Below are 16,893 nucleotides of genomic sequence, written 5' to 3'. Positions count from 1 at the left end.
TGTTTTAAAACTATCACGAGCTGAGGCCCAGTCTCAATCTCTAGCAGCTTTAAGTGGCGTGGTTAGACCAGCAGTAGTGACACTTGAGTCACTGTGGGACATGGTGTATAGCATTCAGGTCTCTATGCAAAGTACATTGAAAGAACATACTGGTGATATTAAAGTTTTGTCTGAAGCTGCGCTGCTCCAAGCGCAAGTGACTGCACAGCAAACCTTGAAACTAGATAAAGTGAATAATGAGCTTCAAGAAATGGGGAATTTGGAAACTGCATTGGTAAAAGACAATAATTTCATGCATAAACGTATGGAGTACCTGGAGAACCAGGTTAGGAAACTTAACCTTAGGTTTCTAAATTTCCCCAAAATCTCCTTTAATTTCTCCTACCGAGATGGCAAAAAAATATATGGTTGATATTCTTGGAATGGATAGAGACTCACTACCTCCCATTACTCGGGCCTATTACATCTGGAATCCGAAGGGGACTACTGGAAATCCCCTAGAGGTGGGGGAAGGGATGAATCTTACCTCCTTCCTGGAAAATTCATTGGAAATAATTACACAGAGGTCAACTATGCTGGTCACTTTTGCACTGGAGCCTGACCGCAATGCTGTTTTAAGACTTTCCTTAAGACACTTAGAAAATCTGTTTTTGGGCTCAAAGGTTCGAATTTTTCCAGATCTCTCGAGGCCTACACAAATAAGGCGCAAGGCTTTTTTGGAGCAGCGCCCTAGAGCGTTGGCATTGGGAGTTAATTTTGTATTACGTTTTCCTTGTATTTGTAATATATTGCTTGAGGGTAAACAGTTTCAGTTTGTAGACCCAAAACAGTTTAAAGAATTTCTAGATACTAGAGCCGATGTGAATGTAGTATGCCCTCCACAATAAGCAGGCTTGGGTCGATAACCCGAGGCGGCAGCCGTTAATATTCTTTAATTTCTTCTTAATTTCTTAAATCTTGGCACCTAATTCCTTTGTTTGTGGACAAATAGGCACTCAAGAATTTTTCTTTCAATTGTTTAATTGTATTCTGAATTTCATTTGTAAAATAATGCCGATTTCAAATTTACACTTTGTTGTGAAAATTGAATTTATTAATAAAGATTTAAATAAAAAAAAAAAAAAAAACAGAGATTATTACATCTGACAGCATTTTCTAGGAATTCTGTTTTTCTTCGTAATGAGGTCAAATCTATTATCATAGCTTCTTGTTGGGATTGCATTTTTTTCATATCTGAATCTCTTTTTAATTCTAATTGTTCCATTTTTCCTACGTTTAAATCCAAAACCTTCATTTTTTGATCTTGTCTTGTCATTTCTTGATTTAGTCTCTGTATCTGTGGTGATAATGATTTCCCTAGGTCTTCTATTAAGGTCCAAAGAGAGTCTAAGGTTACTTCAGCTGGTTTGTGCATTTCAAAAAGAAAAGGTGTTGGTGGTACCTCTTTCTCCATAGTTGGTCTCGAATTCAGATTAGCAGCACTTCCCACCATAGATGTTACCAGTGTAGCAGTTCCCATCAAGGCTCCTTGCGTTCCAACAGGGAGATCTACTTCCTCCCGACTCTGTTCGGTTTCACCCCTGCTGGGAGACCCGTTCAGAGACACCTCCGTCAGAGTGCTACAGCTCAACGGCTGTGGGGGCGGTTCCCTCGTGTCGGGGCTGAGCGTCAGCTCTAGTCCAGGAGACGCTGCGGTGCCTCCATTCGCACCAGCGCGTTTCAGCGGGCTGCCTTCCGACACACTCGACACTGCAATAGATGGAGTCACTGCTACCTGCAAAAGTAAGCGGATGTCTTGAGAAGAGAGTCTGTCGCTGCGGGGCATGGGAGGCAGTTTTACCCCGTCGCTTCGGCATCTCGTAGGTAAAGTTTCAGAGAGCTGTGAGAATGCTGCCTGTTAGCGACTTCGCTCCGAAAGCGATCTGTCCTTATTTGTCTACTGTGGTGTCAGATAAGACAAAAAAAAAAGAGGCAGAGCTGCTATAGTGAATGATTTCATAGAAAATATATTTTTATTTTATGACTGTAGAATAGATAAGTTATTATTATGTCCTCCAACTTGAGTCTGTTTTTGAGTCTGTTTAGTTTTCTGTTCATGCTGTGCATGGAGTGATTATAATTATTAGAAGTATAGTATGATTGTCAAATTCTGTACTATAGCTTTTGTTGTTTAGATTTTAAGAATCACATCTCATGTCAGCAAGATCTCATCCACATCAAGCAATCCACTGGTAGGTCTGAAATATTTCAGTGTGTGCAAATTATTTTAAAGTTTTTGAGGAGCATTTTTGATATGATATCTAAATATGATATCTAAATCTGATTTTGGATGTTATCCCCTGGATTCTATATAGCACAACTTAAGTTGTGTGCGCAAATACAGTCATATTCTGTATTTTCGTATGTAACTTAATTAGCTAACAAGCCAATCAGCACTGATAATTGCCAATTAACAAGCAATTATTGACACTAATTGGCATTAATTAGAATTTATGCACAGAACTGTCTAAGCGTATTGTCTAATATGATGTGTGTAAATCCTAAGTTGCATAGTTGGAAAGGAGGCATTGGCCGTGAGTGTGGAATGGACGGGTCATGGGCATTTCTAAAATCTGTGTGCTTTGTTATAGAAAACACCTGGTCTGCGCCTAATTTAGGCATCAGGATTTACACCAAGTTTTACTTCGCATAACTGCCAACAACTAGATTTAAACATCTTATCGAAAATGCCTCTCAAAGTGTATATGGATTTTCAGAAAGCTTTTTTCAGAGTCTCTCATGAAAGACTCCTGAGGAAATTAGAAAGATATAGTATAGGAGGTATTGTCCTGTTGTGGATTGGGAACTGGCTACAGATAGAAAACAGAGTAGGATTAAATGGCCAGTAATATCAATGAAGGAAGTGATCTTTACTGGGACCTGGTGCTTTTTAACATGTTTATAAATAGTTTGGAAATGGGAACAATGAATGATCAAATTTACAGATGACACAAAATTATTGAAAATTGTTAAATTGTATGTGGATCATGAGAAATTGCAGGACTACCTTATGGGACTGCAAGACTGGGCATCTAAATGGCAGATAAAATTTAATCTGGAAAAGTGCAAAGTGATGCACAGAGGGAAAAATAACCTTAATTATAGCTACACATTGCTAGCAATCACCACCCAGGAAAAGGATCTAGGGGTTGTTGCGGACAACACATTGAAATCTTCTTCTTAGTGTGCAGTGGTGGCCAAAAAAGCAAACAGTGTAAGGAATTATTGGAATGGAATAGGAAATGAAACGGTACTGAAAATTGAGGGAGGAGATCAAAACAACAAAATAATAAGTATAGAGCGAGAAGAGAAGAGTTCCCAAGACAGAGCCCTAAGGCACACCAACTGATGGTGGGAGAGCAACAGAGAGGAGGATCCACCAGAGCATACACTAACTGTGATGGGAGAGATAAGAAGAAAACCAAGACAGAACAGAGTCTTGAAATCCAAGTGAGGACAGTGTATCAAGGAGCAGGTGGTGATCAAAAGTAGAAAATCTGCAGATAGATCAAGAAGGATAAGGAGTTGGGTAAAGGAGACTTTGGCAAAAGCTGTATTTGTAGAATGTAGAAGGCAAAAGCCAGATTGCAGTGAATCAAGAATAGCCTGAGATGAAAGAAAGTCAAAACAACAGTGGTGAACAGCACATTCAAGTGCTTGGATAAGAAAGGAAGGAGGAAAATGGGATGATAGAAGGGCAGGTATGGTTCAATGAAAGTTTTTTGAGGCGTGGCATAACCACAGCATGTATGAAGGTATCAGGAACAGCTATAGTGGAAAGTGAGATTGAAGATATGACAAATAGAAGGGATGAAAATAGATGGGTGACAATGAGATCAGAAGTTTCAAAGATGTCAGCACTTTTGCTTACAACCCTCATGGGTTGGAGATTTGATTACTTCTGTGAATCCTAGAGCTGCCATCATATCAAGTGGTAGTATCTCCTATGATTGCTAACCTAGAGAAGCTCAGGGTTACCTCTATCACCAGATCCAGAAATTATTGCATAGATGATTGGAGGATGTGAGGTGATCTGTAGACCACAGTCAGCCACATTGGTTCCTTATCTCCTAGCTGGATTAAGAGGCATTCTGATTCAGACAGATAGGGGATGTTGACTCTGCACAGTTTGATTTTTATCTTGGATCAAGGCTGCTACCCCTCCACCCTGCTTCCCTTGTCTTGGGTTGATGCTGGGTGGTGAATCCTATGGGGTATGATTCAATCAATGGGATTCCTCTGCTTTCATTCTGCCAAGTGTCAGGATGTCTTGGTGGTATTTACTAATGACCTCATGAATTATAGGCAATTTTTTATTTGCTGGCCTAGAATTTACTTGGCCTAAGTTTCCTAGTAGTGGTCTGTTAGTGGTAGATGTAACTAGATGGTGATAGGTAGTCATGTGGATATAGTTAAGTAGCTGTTTTGCCTCTTGGGTTTGTATATTCCTGGTGGATGAGGGAAGCTATTGTTTCCCCTTCCCCAAACTATTGGGATGTATGAGAATCTTTGGTTAGCATTCTTGTTAAGGTAGAAGCAGGATCTTTCATTATGTATATATATCAGAAGGCAATCCATTTGTTCTCATCAGTTTACTGAACTGTCATAATTTGGTCTTAGTAAGAAACATAATTGATTAAATTGTATGACATGTGAGTAGAGGAAATGCTTTTACTTACTTTTATATAATTTGATGACATTCCTCACCAAAGAAGCTGATAGTGTAATACGAAATAAAATTCTCCCTCCTTCCCTTCTGCACAAAGTAACAAACCTGTTCCGGGAAGGCGGTAGAACTAGAGGACATGAAATGAGGTTGAAGGGGGGCAGACTCAAGAAAAATATTAGGAAGTATTTTTTCACGGAGAGAGTGGTGGATACTTGGAATGCCCTCCCACGGGAGGTGGTGGAGATGAAAACGGTAACGGAATTAAAAAATGCGTGGGATAAACATAAAGGAATCCTTTTCAGAAGGAATGGATCCTCAGAAGCTTAGCGGAGATTGGGAGGCGGGGCTAGTGGTTGGGAGGCGGGGCTAGTACTGGGCAGACTTCTACGGTCTGTGCCCTGAAAGTGGTAGATACAAATCAAGGTCAGGTATACATATAAAGTAGCGCATATGAGTTTATCTTGTTGGGCAGACTGGATGGACCGTACAGGTCTTTTTCTGCCGTCACCTACTATGTTTCTATCGTTACTATGTATGTTCCCCTCCTCAAGCCTTGATAAACCAGGTTACCTCTTCCCCCTTCCTACATAGTCTTACAGACCATAAGGGTCATACAGATAACCAAAAGAATTGAACCAGATTCACAAACTAAGAGATCATACAGTGTATATAAGTGCTGTATGCTAGTGATTTCCTCATTATATCTTGTTCCTTTTGTACAGGAGGTCATTAACTTGTATGGTACAGTATTAGGTCCAACTCTTTTAAGTAAAAAGCTTTAAAATATGGTTCAGTTGAATACAAACTTCATTGCAAAACCATACTGACTAAGGAGAAATATGTTGTCTCCTATGAAAGAATCATGAAGAACTGGAATCTGTGCAGAATGCCAGATTCAACTCTGGCCACCTTGTTAGGCAGACTGGATGGACCGTGCAGGTCTTTATCTGCCAACTTTTAATATGTTACTATGTAAATTCCTGGAGGAAAAGTCCATAAACCAATCAGTGGGGAAAGCCACTTATTATTTATAAGGTTAATTAGCATGGAATGTTGCTACTTTTTGGGACTGGCGACTGTTGGAAACAGGATACTGGACTAGATGGACCCTTGTTTTGACCCAGTACAGTAGTGCAATTCTTCTGTTCTTAAATTCATTTTTGATCCTTTACAAGCAAGTTAAGACTACTAAGCAGTTCCTATCAATATTAAATTTAATAAACTAATGTAATAAAATTCTGCATTTAATTGATCAGAATTTGCTGGGTGGTAATTTATGTTAATGTATGCTGGACAAGTCTGAGAGAATCAGCTAATCTCAGAGGAGAAGAAAAGGTGACAATTGCTTTGCAAAATGAGAGAACAGAAAGCAGTTCTATTTTGCCTTAGTTATTTATTTTTTCATTAAAGTATTACCCTTAGGCCTGATACAGAGATCTTTAGATCTATAGATACAAAATTGGAGAAGCATTGTAGTGTTTGCCAAATAGTAGGTTAGGACCCCAAATAGGGTCACATCATCATAGAAACAAGGCTACGTCCTGTCCCTCTGGACTTCCTCTGTGACTTGTGTCCAGCAGTGGTCGTCAACATGAGGCTTGTGAGCCAGTGAATCTTTACAACCCCTGTCCCCTCTGTTATAGACTTCCTAATAGGCCAGAAACCCATGCAGAACATTGGAGTTTGTGAGCACACACTGATTCAGAAGCCATGTGTTGACTGCTTCAGTTGGGGGGGGGGGGGGGGAGGAAGAAGTAGGGGAGAAGGAGAGGAGACTTTTTATTTTGTTTTCATCATCATCTGGGGTCGTGAATTTTCATACTGGTTAGGGTTGGCACCTTACAGTTAACATGCAGTAAATAACATGGCAGATAATATAGCACAGTTAATGACACCAGAGTAAATGTAGGTAACTGCATCATATATGCAATGCAATTCCCCCCTAATTCTATAAAAGTTGCTAAAAATAGTGCATGCACTCCCAATTTGCATGTGCAATTCAAATAACGAACTAATTAGCACCAATAATTGGCTTTTTAACCAATTATTGGCACTCAGATTTAATTGGCATTTGTGTATGTAAATTTAGGTGTGGGTTCTGCGCCAAAATTTCATGTGTGAGTTGAAAAAGGAGATGTGGAAATGGGAGGGTCAAGGGCTGTAGAGGTACTTATATCAGATAACAGAAAATCACTTAGGCAGTAATTGTTCTGGTCTCATTTGCTAAGATTATGATTAGTACCTCATGCAGCCCTTAGGCTCAGCTGACAGGCTGTACCAATGAAAGGAATAATGCCAAAATGGAAATATATTATTTATTTTACATATAAAAATAACAATATGGCAAAATGCAAAGCAAGTTACAAAATTCTGTATACTACCAAAATGTGCTAATTATTACACCAATAGATATATGAAAATATATATGTATGAGTATAGAACTATAATATTCTGAGAAAAGATTACCAACAGCAGTAGAATTAGGCTACAAACCACAGGTCCTGTTATAACCAGTCAGTCACAGGCAAACCAAAGTCTAACTAACCCTGAGCTATAAGAAGAAAAAAATCCTTCAAGCTCACCCTTGAGGTCCCATAGTTCGGTCCAAGGAGGTGATGAATCGGTTTCTCTTCTAGACTCTAGCAGATTACCTGCGAGCTCTGATAGGTCAGGAATAGTCCAAAGTCCCTGCTCTGTGCAACTGGTTAGTCAGTTCATTGAAAGCCATAGAGCTGCTTTTAAACTGTTTCGTGCAGTGCACAGCACAGAATTCAGTTCAGAGGTGCTTGGGGAAACTTAGTCTATCTCCTCTGAGAGAGATCCATTCGCCATCAAATCTTCTTTTATCCTAATTTTACTTTCTTTCTTGTCTAAAATTGGCATCCCTCTTGGACCAGGTGACACATATGGACCAATCACAAACTGTGTACTTCTGTCCAGCAGAATTCACGGTCATGACAATGAGCGGCCTGTGATTGCAGCAAAGAATCTATCAGTCACAAGCCTGATGGTAGCAAACTCTTCTCAATGGTTCACGATGCTCCTGGAGACTCTGTCTCTGTAAGGCACACTCCTACGCACCTTCCCAGGCGATAAGGTGGAAGCTAGGCTGAAGTAAACATGTCCTTGGATGAAGTCAGCAGCAGCCAAGAAATATTTTTCCCTCTGTAGAAAGCTGGTTTCTGATGTATTCAGGCCAGAGGCTGCAGAATCCATATTAGATAAGAAAAACATGGTTCAGGTTTACCAGGCCTCTGACCAGCAAATGTGAGAGAGCAGGAAAAGACCCCCTACAGGGCAGAACAGGAGCATTCCTAACATTTATGCTCGTTGTTATAGAATAACAGTGATACGCGACTGATGTAGCCATGTACATTTGCACCATGTTTCAGCTAGTTCAAATGGCTGCGCCTAAAGTGATTCACAGGCAAAAGCGCTATTCTATAAACTCTGCCTAACTTTAAGTGCAGCTTTTAGAATAACATTTTTTCAGTGCTGATTTTTTTGGCACCATATATAGAATTCACCACTTAGCACACAATAGTGGCATTTCCTCTATAGTAACAGTATGGGAAGATGTTGGGGATGCCTCTCACATTTGGGGAGGTTTTGTAGTTACTATGTATTCGTTTTGGAAATTGAGAGGAGACAATTCTATAAGTGGGTGCCCCTTTATAGGCACCCTGATACTGCACAGTGAAAGCCTATTCCTAGGCATCTAGAATCCATTATAGAATACTAGCATAACCCAGCATTGGTGAATCTAAAATCTAGAAACCCACAGTTATACCAGCCATAGAGCTGTGTAACTGCATGTTCCTAGTGTTTAAGGGGTCCTTTTACTAAACTGCATTAGGGCTACTGCGCAGGTAGTACACGCAAAATCGGCCCTACTGCTGGGGTAAACAGGTTCCCAGCGGTAGTTCCAAAGTTGGCTTGTACAGTTTCCTGCAATAGAAAATTTTCTATTTTCTTCCGCAGAGGGTGTTCCCAGCAGTAATCAGCAGCGTGGCTACATTGCCGCGCAATTACTGCACGAGTAGCGTGTGATCCCTTACTGCCATCTAAATAGGTGGCGGTAAGGGCTCAAGCAGTACATAGCCGCATGCTAATTTTAATATTAGCACATGGCCATTTACTGCTCCATTTTTTAAAAGGCCTTTTTCCCCACTGTGGTAAAAAATTGCCCAGCGCACACCGCAACTAGCACAGGCCACTTTTTACAGCAGCTTAGTAAAAGGGCCCCAACTGCATTACCTCTACTTAGCACATAAGTGCACACTTACCTGCAAAAGTGCTGTATTCTGTACGTTTATGCGTTTAAGTGGCACGTAAACCTAGGTCCCAGTTATAAAATTGCCCTTTTAATGCTCAGTAACTCCAAATTTTTAAGGCAGTTTAGTAAGTGGGCCACTATCTGGATCTTCTGAATACCAAGAAGCTCCACTATTGTTTATAAAAATCCCTCTAAGCTGGATGTGTTAAAAAGCACCTTATAAAGATTTTAATACCACCCTGGAGCTGGTGTTTTTTTTTTAATTGGAATTAATTGCAATGTGATCTGGCTTTTGGAGCCTATCACAGTTTAAAATTACTTCTCAATTACAAAATTCACAAATTTTCCACATTAGCATGCCATTTGAATTCTTTGCAATATTCCAGCTCTCTGTTGCACACAAAAGTGCAAGATTCCTTCATTCACACTGCTGTCCATTTTATTTTTCACATAAAAATGTCTTGTTTCAGAAAAATTGTACATAGTACAGCAATGAATGTGTCATGTTTGTATGATAACTAGGGACCCTTTTACTAAAGGGTTGCCACTTGGCAACCCAGAACTTCTGGCCCAACACAGCTGTCAATGGCATTTCCACCCTAGCACACACCATTTCTAGTGCTATCGAAAATATTGAAAAATATTTCCGCAAGTGGTTAACCGACGGTAATTGGGCAGTGTTGCGTGCTGCCCTGTTACTGCTGGGTTAATGTAGGAGCCCTTACCGCTACCTCAGTGGGTGACATTAAGTGCTTCCCCATGAAATGGCTGTGTGGCAAGTGCGAACTTACCACAGGGCCGTTTCATTTTTGGCTATTTTCACCCACTGTGGTAAAAGGGTAGTGCATGGCAAAAACAGCCACCGCCACTAGCACAGGGCCCCTTTACTTCAGCTTAGTAAAAGGGGCCCTTAATAAATAGACTTTTGTGTTTTCTTTTTTCAAAGCTAACTTTGAACGTTTATATATAGTAGATAGTAGCTATATTCCTATTCAAGATTTCTGTTCATAATCTCCCTTTCTGGATTGCTTAACTAACTCCCCTGTTTACAAAGCTGCGCTAGCGGCTGCCACATAGCAATACCAACACAGCCCATTCAAAGTGGGCTTTGTAAATAGGGAACTAAGAGAACAAGATGATCCCTTGTGCACAATGCAAGACAGTAACTACTGATTTCAAGAACTCTGCTTTTTCTTCTATCTTTGCAAAGATTTATATTCCCATGCTGTAGTTCTGTTGCTGGTTCAATAGTAATCTGCCTTCCAGATAGAATATAATATTCTCTATGAAATTATTACCAAGATATAATTTGAAAGTACCTGTGGAGAGGAGGAGAGGAACAGTTTCAGTGATAGTCATGACAAGCTACATTCCAGCAACGGTATCCCCCTACTCTTGACATTTCACCTAAGTTATTCTATTGAATTGTTTACTGTCAGCAATACATTTTTCATGAAAAAGATGCAGACTCCTAATCATCAAGCTGCAGTGAACAGATGTTAGCAATAATCATAGTCATATGTAATCATAAACTGGGAAATGTAAGGTGCAAAGCCAGTTAACTTTTATCCCAGAGTTGCCGTTACGTTCATTAAAAACAATTGAAGGTGCACATTAGATGCTTTGAGGTATGTCTGCTAAAGGGTGTTATGCCCTAATACATACTTAGCATGTATTACTGGCACAGTATTGGATTGGTTCATTTCTTTTCTAATGGACCGCACGTATACAGTTACCTCTAATAGGTCTACATCTACACCTTTCAAACCAGGAGCAGGGGTTCCTCAAGGATCCTTTCTCTCACCAACACTTTTTAACATATTCCTGGCCCCTCTTCTCACTTTGCCCCAAACTCTTGGATTGACAATGTATGTTTACACAAACGACATTTAGATATTTTACCCTTTAGATTTCTGTATGACCGAATTCAGTAATTTAAATCACAGTTACAAACTGGCTCTGTAATAATAATGTAATATTAAACCCTGCAAAATCCAAAGTTGTTCTCTTTTCAAAAACAGCAAATCCACATCTACCTACACCCATTCTGCTCTCTGGAATTTCAGTACCTCAGGTAGACAAAGTCCATATTTTGGGGTGTATTTGGACTCTGCCCACAAATTTCCCATGTATTCCATGGCTGATTTTACAAACGTCAACTGATTCACTCCATACCAAACCTGATAATGCCCCCAGCACTAAACATTCTGGTTCACTCTCTAATCATGATGCACCTAGGCTATTGCAATTCCTTATATCAAGGAATCAGGGCTAAATAAATGCATCACCTTCAAATCATACAGCCTGTAGCTCATTGCATTCGCTCTAAAATTTTATTACTTGTTTTCAAAACTCATTCTCATAACAAACCACAATAGCTTTCTAGGCTTCTTATTCCTTACTATCCAAACAGATCACTGAGATCCACCCAGTAAAACCAGCTTATTATCCCAAGTTACCATATACTAATTCACGAACACATCTGAGATTCCTTCTTTTCAGTACAAGGACCAAGTCTTTGGCATGCTCTTCCTCAATTGCTGAAAATTCAATCCACTTTATTGATTTGCAAAGCTGAGCTCAAAACCCATCTATTTGCAGATGCTTACCATTGATTCCTTATTGAATGTCAGGACAGAGTTAACTGGAACAGCAAAGTAATCCCTTTGTTTTATCCCATCCTCTTTTCTATCATAATTGTAGTTCCTCCCTTACTACCCTCATTATGTCTTGTCTTGTGATCTTTGCTTTTGTTCTTTCCTCACTACCCTCTTTTCATTCTATCTTAAGATTGTAAACTGCCCTAATGGTCTTCGATGGGCGGGGTATTAAATGATAAATAAACTTGGAAAATGCTTACTGCAAAGCATGTTAAAGTGTTTTGCAGTAAGTATCTTGTTTGCATGCACTTATGAGTCCTTTTACTAAGGTGTTCTAATGGATTTAGCACACGCTAATGATTAGTGTGTGCTAAATGGTAAGATACCCATTCAATTCCTATGGGCATCATCATTTAGTGCATGCTAATCTTTAGTGTGCACTAAATCTGTTAGCGCACCTAAGCATCCAGTATTTATTTTTTTGTTCAGTAGAGTCTCGATTATCTGACGTAATGGGACTGCTCCAGTGTCAGATATGTGAAAAGTTGGGTAATACGGAAAACAATGGGAACCCCCTCAAAAAATGCACAGAAAACATACTTTATGCATGAGGAACAGACGTGGAGGCAGGGCCGTACCAACACGGTAAGCAGGGTAAGCACTGCAGGGGGGTGCCAACCTCTGGAGGGCGCCGCCACGGTGCTTACCCTCGCCGCTTACCTCAGCTCCGTGCCACCCTGAGGGGTTTAAAATCTTTTACCTCCGGAGGCTCCGACGTCGCAGCAGCTGAGCAGCGTCAGTGAAAGCGCTGCCGATGTCTCCAGCCTTCCCTTCGCGCTCGTTGGTTCCCTCAGTGTCCCGCCCTCGCAAGGAAATGATGTCAGAAGAAGGCGGGACACTGAGGGAACGAACGAGCGCGAAGGGAAGGCTGGAGACATCGGCAGCGCTTTCACTGACTGGTCCAGAGGTCCCATTAGAGTAAGTAGACAGTGGAGCCTCCTCCAACCGCCTCTCTTCCCCCGCTCTCTCCGCAACCCGGGTACGTCATCCGGGTCCTTCCCCGCACCATTCTGAATGGGTCCCAAACTTTCTCTGAAGGGCGAGCCGTCCCTTATTGCTACTATTATGCCCAGTTTTCTAGGGCTTTGATGGTGGATCCGATCCCCTGGTGAGTGTCTGATGTGCTTAATTTTGTTTCACAAATAGAAGCTATTCTCCGAGGACAAGCAGGCTGCTAGTTCTCACGACTGGGTTGACATCCACGGCAGCCCCCACCAACCGGAACAAAACTTCGCGGGCGATCCCGCACGCAGGGCACGCCCACCGCGCATGCGCGGCCGCCTTCCCGCCCGTGCGCGACCGTTCCCGCTCAGTTTTTTCTTTTCCGCGCTGGAGAGAGCCGCGTTCGTCTCTCTCTCTGTCAGCCCCAGAAACCGGATCGCGCTTTCGCCGCGAACTTTTTTTGCTTCGTGTTCTCCGTTTTTTCTCTTTTCATTTCTGTAAAAAAAAAAACACTGAACTTTGTTTTTCCCTCGTCTTTTAGCGGGGGCGTTGTGGCCGCGCGGTCGATTTATTTTCGAGGTGTGTTTTTACCGCCACCATCGACGACTTTGACTTCGCCGACGCGATTTTTCCATCAATGTCCTCGAAGGTCCCGAGTGGATTTAAAAAGTGTGGTCGGTGCGGCCGGCATATCTCGCAGACCGACACCCACGCTTGGTGCCTCCAGTGCCTCGGGCCGGAGCACGATACCAAGATGTGCACTTTGTGTCTCGGTCTCCGGAAACGGACACAAGTAGCGAGGCAAGTTCTTCGGGACCGTCTTTTTGGAACTTGCGCCGGCCCCTCGACGTCGACTTCGACGGCATCGGTATCGACGGCCGGATCTTCGGTACCGGTATCGATGTCCACGAAATCGGCACCGACGGCATCGACCCCAGGAGCACAGGTCCCGTCGGCCCACCGGCTCTCCGGAGACGGCAGGGGTGAGAGGCCGTGTGGGCAATCGGCCCCGGTCACTCCCTCTACTCAGGGCCCTCGGGACCGAACCCTGTCGGACCCGATTCCTCGAGGCCGAGGGGGATCCACCTCTTCCTCCTCTGTCCCACCGAGCGCCGATGACGGGCACCGTAAAAAGGCGAAGAAGCACCGTCATCGGTCTCCCACGACGCATCCAGCTCCCGGCGCCAGGGATGAGTCGACGCCGAGGAAGCGACAGCGTCGAGAGGAGAGGTCCCCCTCTGTCGTAGAGGTATCCGCACGTCAGGGTGCCAGCACTTCGGTGAAGTCTCCTAGACCCAAGCAGCTTCCGGCACCGACACCTCTACCGGCCCCTTCGTCTTTCCCGACAGCGGGCCTGGACGAGTGCCTCCGAGCCATCCTTCCGGGGATCCTGGAAGGGCTGATGTGCCAGACTGTGCCGGCGCCGGGGGTGCTTGCGCCCTCGGCGCCGTTGATGGAGGCGCCGGCGGGCTCTAGCCCGCTGCCGAGGCCTTCAACGCCGACACCGCTTGCGGCGCCAGTCTCGACCGCCATGCAGGTGGAATCCCTGTCGACGTTGATGGAGGGAGCTTCATCCCCGCCGGCGCGGGAGTCCACCGCTCGACGACACCACCGAGGTCTCGGTGCCTCGACGTCGAGCCGGGCCCGGCTGAGGACTGAGCTGCAGGAGCTCATGTCCGACACAGAGGAAGAGGCCTCGTGGGAGGAGGAGGAGGACCCCAGATATTTCTCCTCAGAGGAGTCTGTGGGCCTTCCCTCCGACCCCACTCCTTCACCTGAGAGAAAGCTCTCGCCACCTGAGAGCCTCTCCTTTGCCTCCTTCGTTAGGGATATGTCTATTTGCATTCCCTTCCCCGTGGTCTCTGTGGATGAGCCGAGGGCTGAGATGCTCGAGGTCCTCGACTATCCATCACCACCTAGAGAGTCCTCCACGGTGCCGTTGCACAATGTCCTCAAGGAGACACTGCTTCGGAACTGGTTGAGACCGTTATCTAACCCCACCATCCCCAAGAAAGCGGAGTCCTAATACAGGATCCACTCGGACCCAGAGTTAATGCGGCCCCAATTGCCTCATGACTCGGCGGTCGTGGACTCTGCTCTCAAGAGGGCACGGAGTTCGAGGGATACCGCTTCGGCGCCCCCGGGGCGGGAGTCTCGCACTCTGGACTCGTTTGGGAGGAAGGCCTACCAATCTTCCATGCTCGTGACCCGCATCCAGTCTTACCAGCTCTACACGAGCATCCACATGCGGAATAATGTGAAGCAACTGGCGGACCTGGTCGACAAGCTCCCCCCGGAGCAGTCCAGGCCCTTTCAGGAGGTGGTCAGGCAGCTGAAGGCGTACAGAAAGTTCCTGTCCAGGGGTATATGACACCTGTGACGTGGCATCTCGTGCTGCGGCCCAAGGTATAGTGATGCGCAGGCTCTCATGGCTGCGTGCCTCTGACCTGGACAACCGCACCCAGCAGAGACTGGCCGACGTCCCTTGCCGGGGGGATAATATTTTTGGCGAGAAGGTCGAGCAGTTGGTGGACCAACTACATCAGCGGGAAACCGCCCTCGACAAGCTCTCCCACCGAGCGCCTTCAGCATCCACCTCAGCAGGTGGACGTTTTTCCCGGGCCAGGCAGGCTGCGCCCTACGCCTATAACAAGCGTAGGTACACCCAGCCAGCCCGAAGGTCTCATCAGGCACAGGGACAGTCCCAGCGCGCTCGTTCCCGTCAACAGCGTGCGCCTAAGCAGCCCCCTGCACCTCCACAGCAAAAGCCGGGGACGGGCTTTTGACTGGATCCATGGGAACATAGCCGCCATCAAAGTGTCCATGCCGGACGATCTGCCAGTCGGAGGGAGGTTAAAACTTTTTCACCAAAGGTGGCCTCTTATAACCTCCGACCAGTGGGTTCTCCAAATAGTGCGGTGCGGATACGCCCTGAATTTGGCCTCCCCTCCACCAAATTGTCCTCCGGGAGCTCAATCCTTCAGCTCCCAGCACAAGCGAGTACTTGCAGAGGAACTCTCCGCCCTTCTCAGCGCCAATGCGGTCGAGCCCGTGCCACCCGGGCAGGAAGGGCAGGGATTCTATTCCAGGTACTTCCTTGTGGAAAAGAAAACAGGGGGGATGCGCCCCATCCTAGACCTGAGAGGCCTGAACAAATTCCTGGTCAAAGAAAAGTTCAGGATGCTTTCCTTGGGCACCCTTCTGCCAATGATTCAGAAAAGTGATTGGCTATGTTCCCTGGATTTAGAGGACGCATACACTCACATCCCGATATTGCCAGCTCACAGACAGTATCTCAGATTCCGTCTGGGCACACGGCACTTTCAGTATTGTGTGCTGCCCTTTGGGGTCGCCTCTGCCCCACGGGTGTTCACCAAGTGCCTCGTGGTGGTTGCGGCGTATCTACGCAAGCTGGGAGTGCACGTGTTCCCATATCTCGACGATTTGCTGATCAAGAACACCTCGGAGGCAGGAGCTCTCCGGTCCATGCAGTGCACTATTCACCTCCTGGAGCTGCTGGGGTTTGTGATAAATTACCCAAAGTCCCATCTCCAGCCAGTCCAGTCTCTGGAATTCATAGGAGCTCTGCTGAATACCCAGACGGCTCAGGCCTTCCTTCCCGAAGCGAGGGCCAACAACCTCCTGTCCCTCGCTTCCCAGACCAGAGCGTCTCAGCAGGTCTCAGCTCGGCAGATGTTGAGACTCCTAGGTCATATGGCCTCTACGGTTCATGTGACTCCCATGGTTCATCTTCACATGAGATCTGCTCAGTGGGCCCTAGCTTCCCAGTGGTTTCAAGCCACCGGGAATCTAGAAGATGTCATCCGCCTCTCCACCAGTTGCCGCACTTCACTGCACTGGTGGACCATTCAGACCAATTTGACCCTGGGACGTCCATTCCAAATTCCACAGCCCACGAAAGTGCAAACGACGGATGCATCTCGCCTGGGGTGGGGAGCTCATGTCGATGGGCTTCACACCCAGGGACTGTGGTCCCTCCAGGAAAAGGATCTTCAGATCAACCTCCTGGAGCTCCGAGCGGTCTGGAACGCACTGAAGACTTTCAGAGATCGGCTGTCCTGTCAAATTATCCAAATTCGGACAGACAATCAGGTTGCAATGTATTACATCAACAAGCAGGGGGGCACGGGATCTCACCCCCTGTGTCAGGAAGCCGTCGGGATGTGGCGTTGGTCTTGCCAGTTCGGCATGCTCCTCCAAGCCACATACCTGGCAGGCGTAAACAACAGTCTGGCCGACAGACTGAGCAGAGTCATGCAACCGCACGAGTGGTCGCTCCATTCCAG

General features: G+C 45.1%; 1 protein-coding gene across 6 annotated transcripts in view; it reads left to right on the top strand.

Annotated features, from left to right (window-relative positions):
• USH1C (USH1 protein network component harmonin) overlaps positions 1–16,893 on the top strand; it is a 420,974-nt gene that overhangs the window by 274,707 nt on the left and 129,374 nt on the right. Inside the window, exon 19 of one of the 6 annotated variants that reach the window (XM_030201082.1) lies at positions 2,175–2,231. The exons of the other annotated variants lie outside the window; for them this stretch is intronic. Within the exon in view, the coding sequence (XP_030056942.1) occupies positions 2,175–2,231 (57 nt within the window). The remainder of the gene's footprint in view (positions 1–2,174; positions 2,232–16,893) is intronic. 6 annotated transcript variants of the gene reach the window in all.

Source organism: Microcaecilia unicolor, chromosome 4, assembly GCF_901765095.1.
Source record: "Microcaecilia unicolor chromosome 4, aMicUni1.1, whole genome shotgun sequence".
In the NCBI taxonomy this organism is placed as follows: domain Eukaryota; kingdom Metazoa; phylum Chordata; class Amphibia; order Gymnophiona; family Siphonopidae; genus Microcaecilia; species Microcaecilia unicolor.
This window is presented reverse-complemented; position numbering and strand designations above follow the sequence as displayed.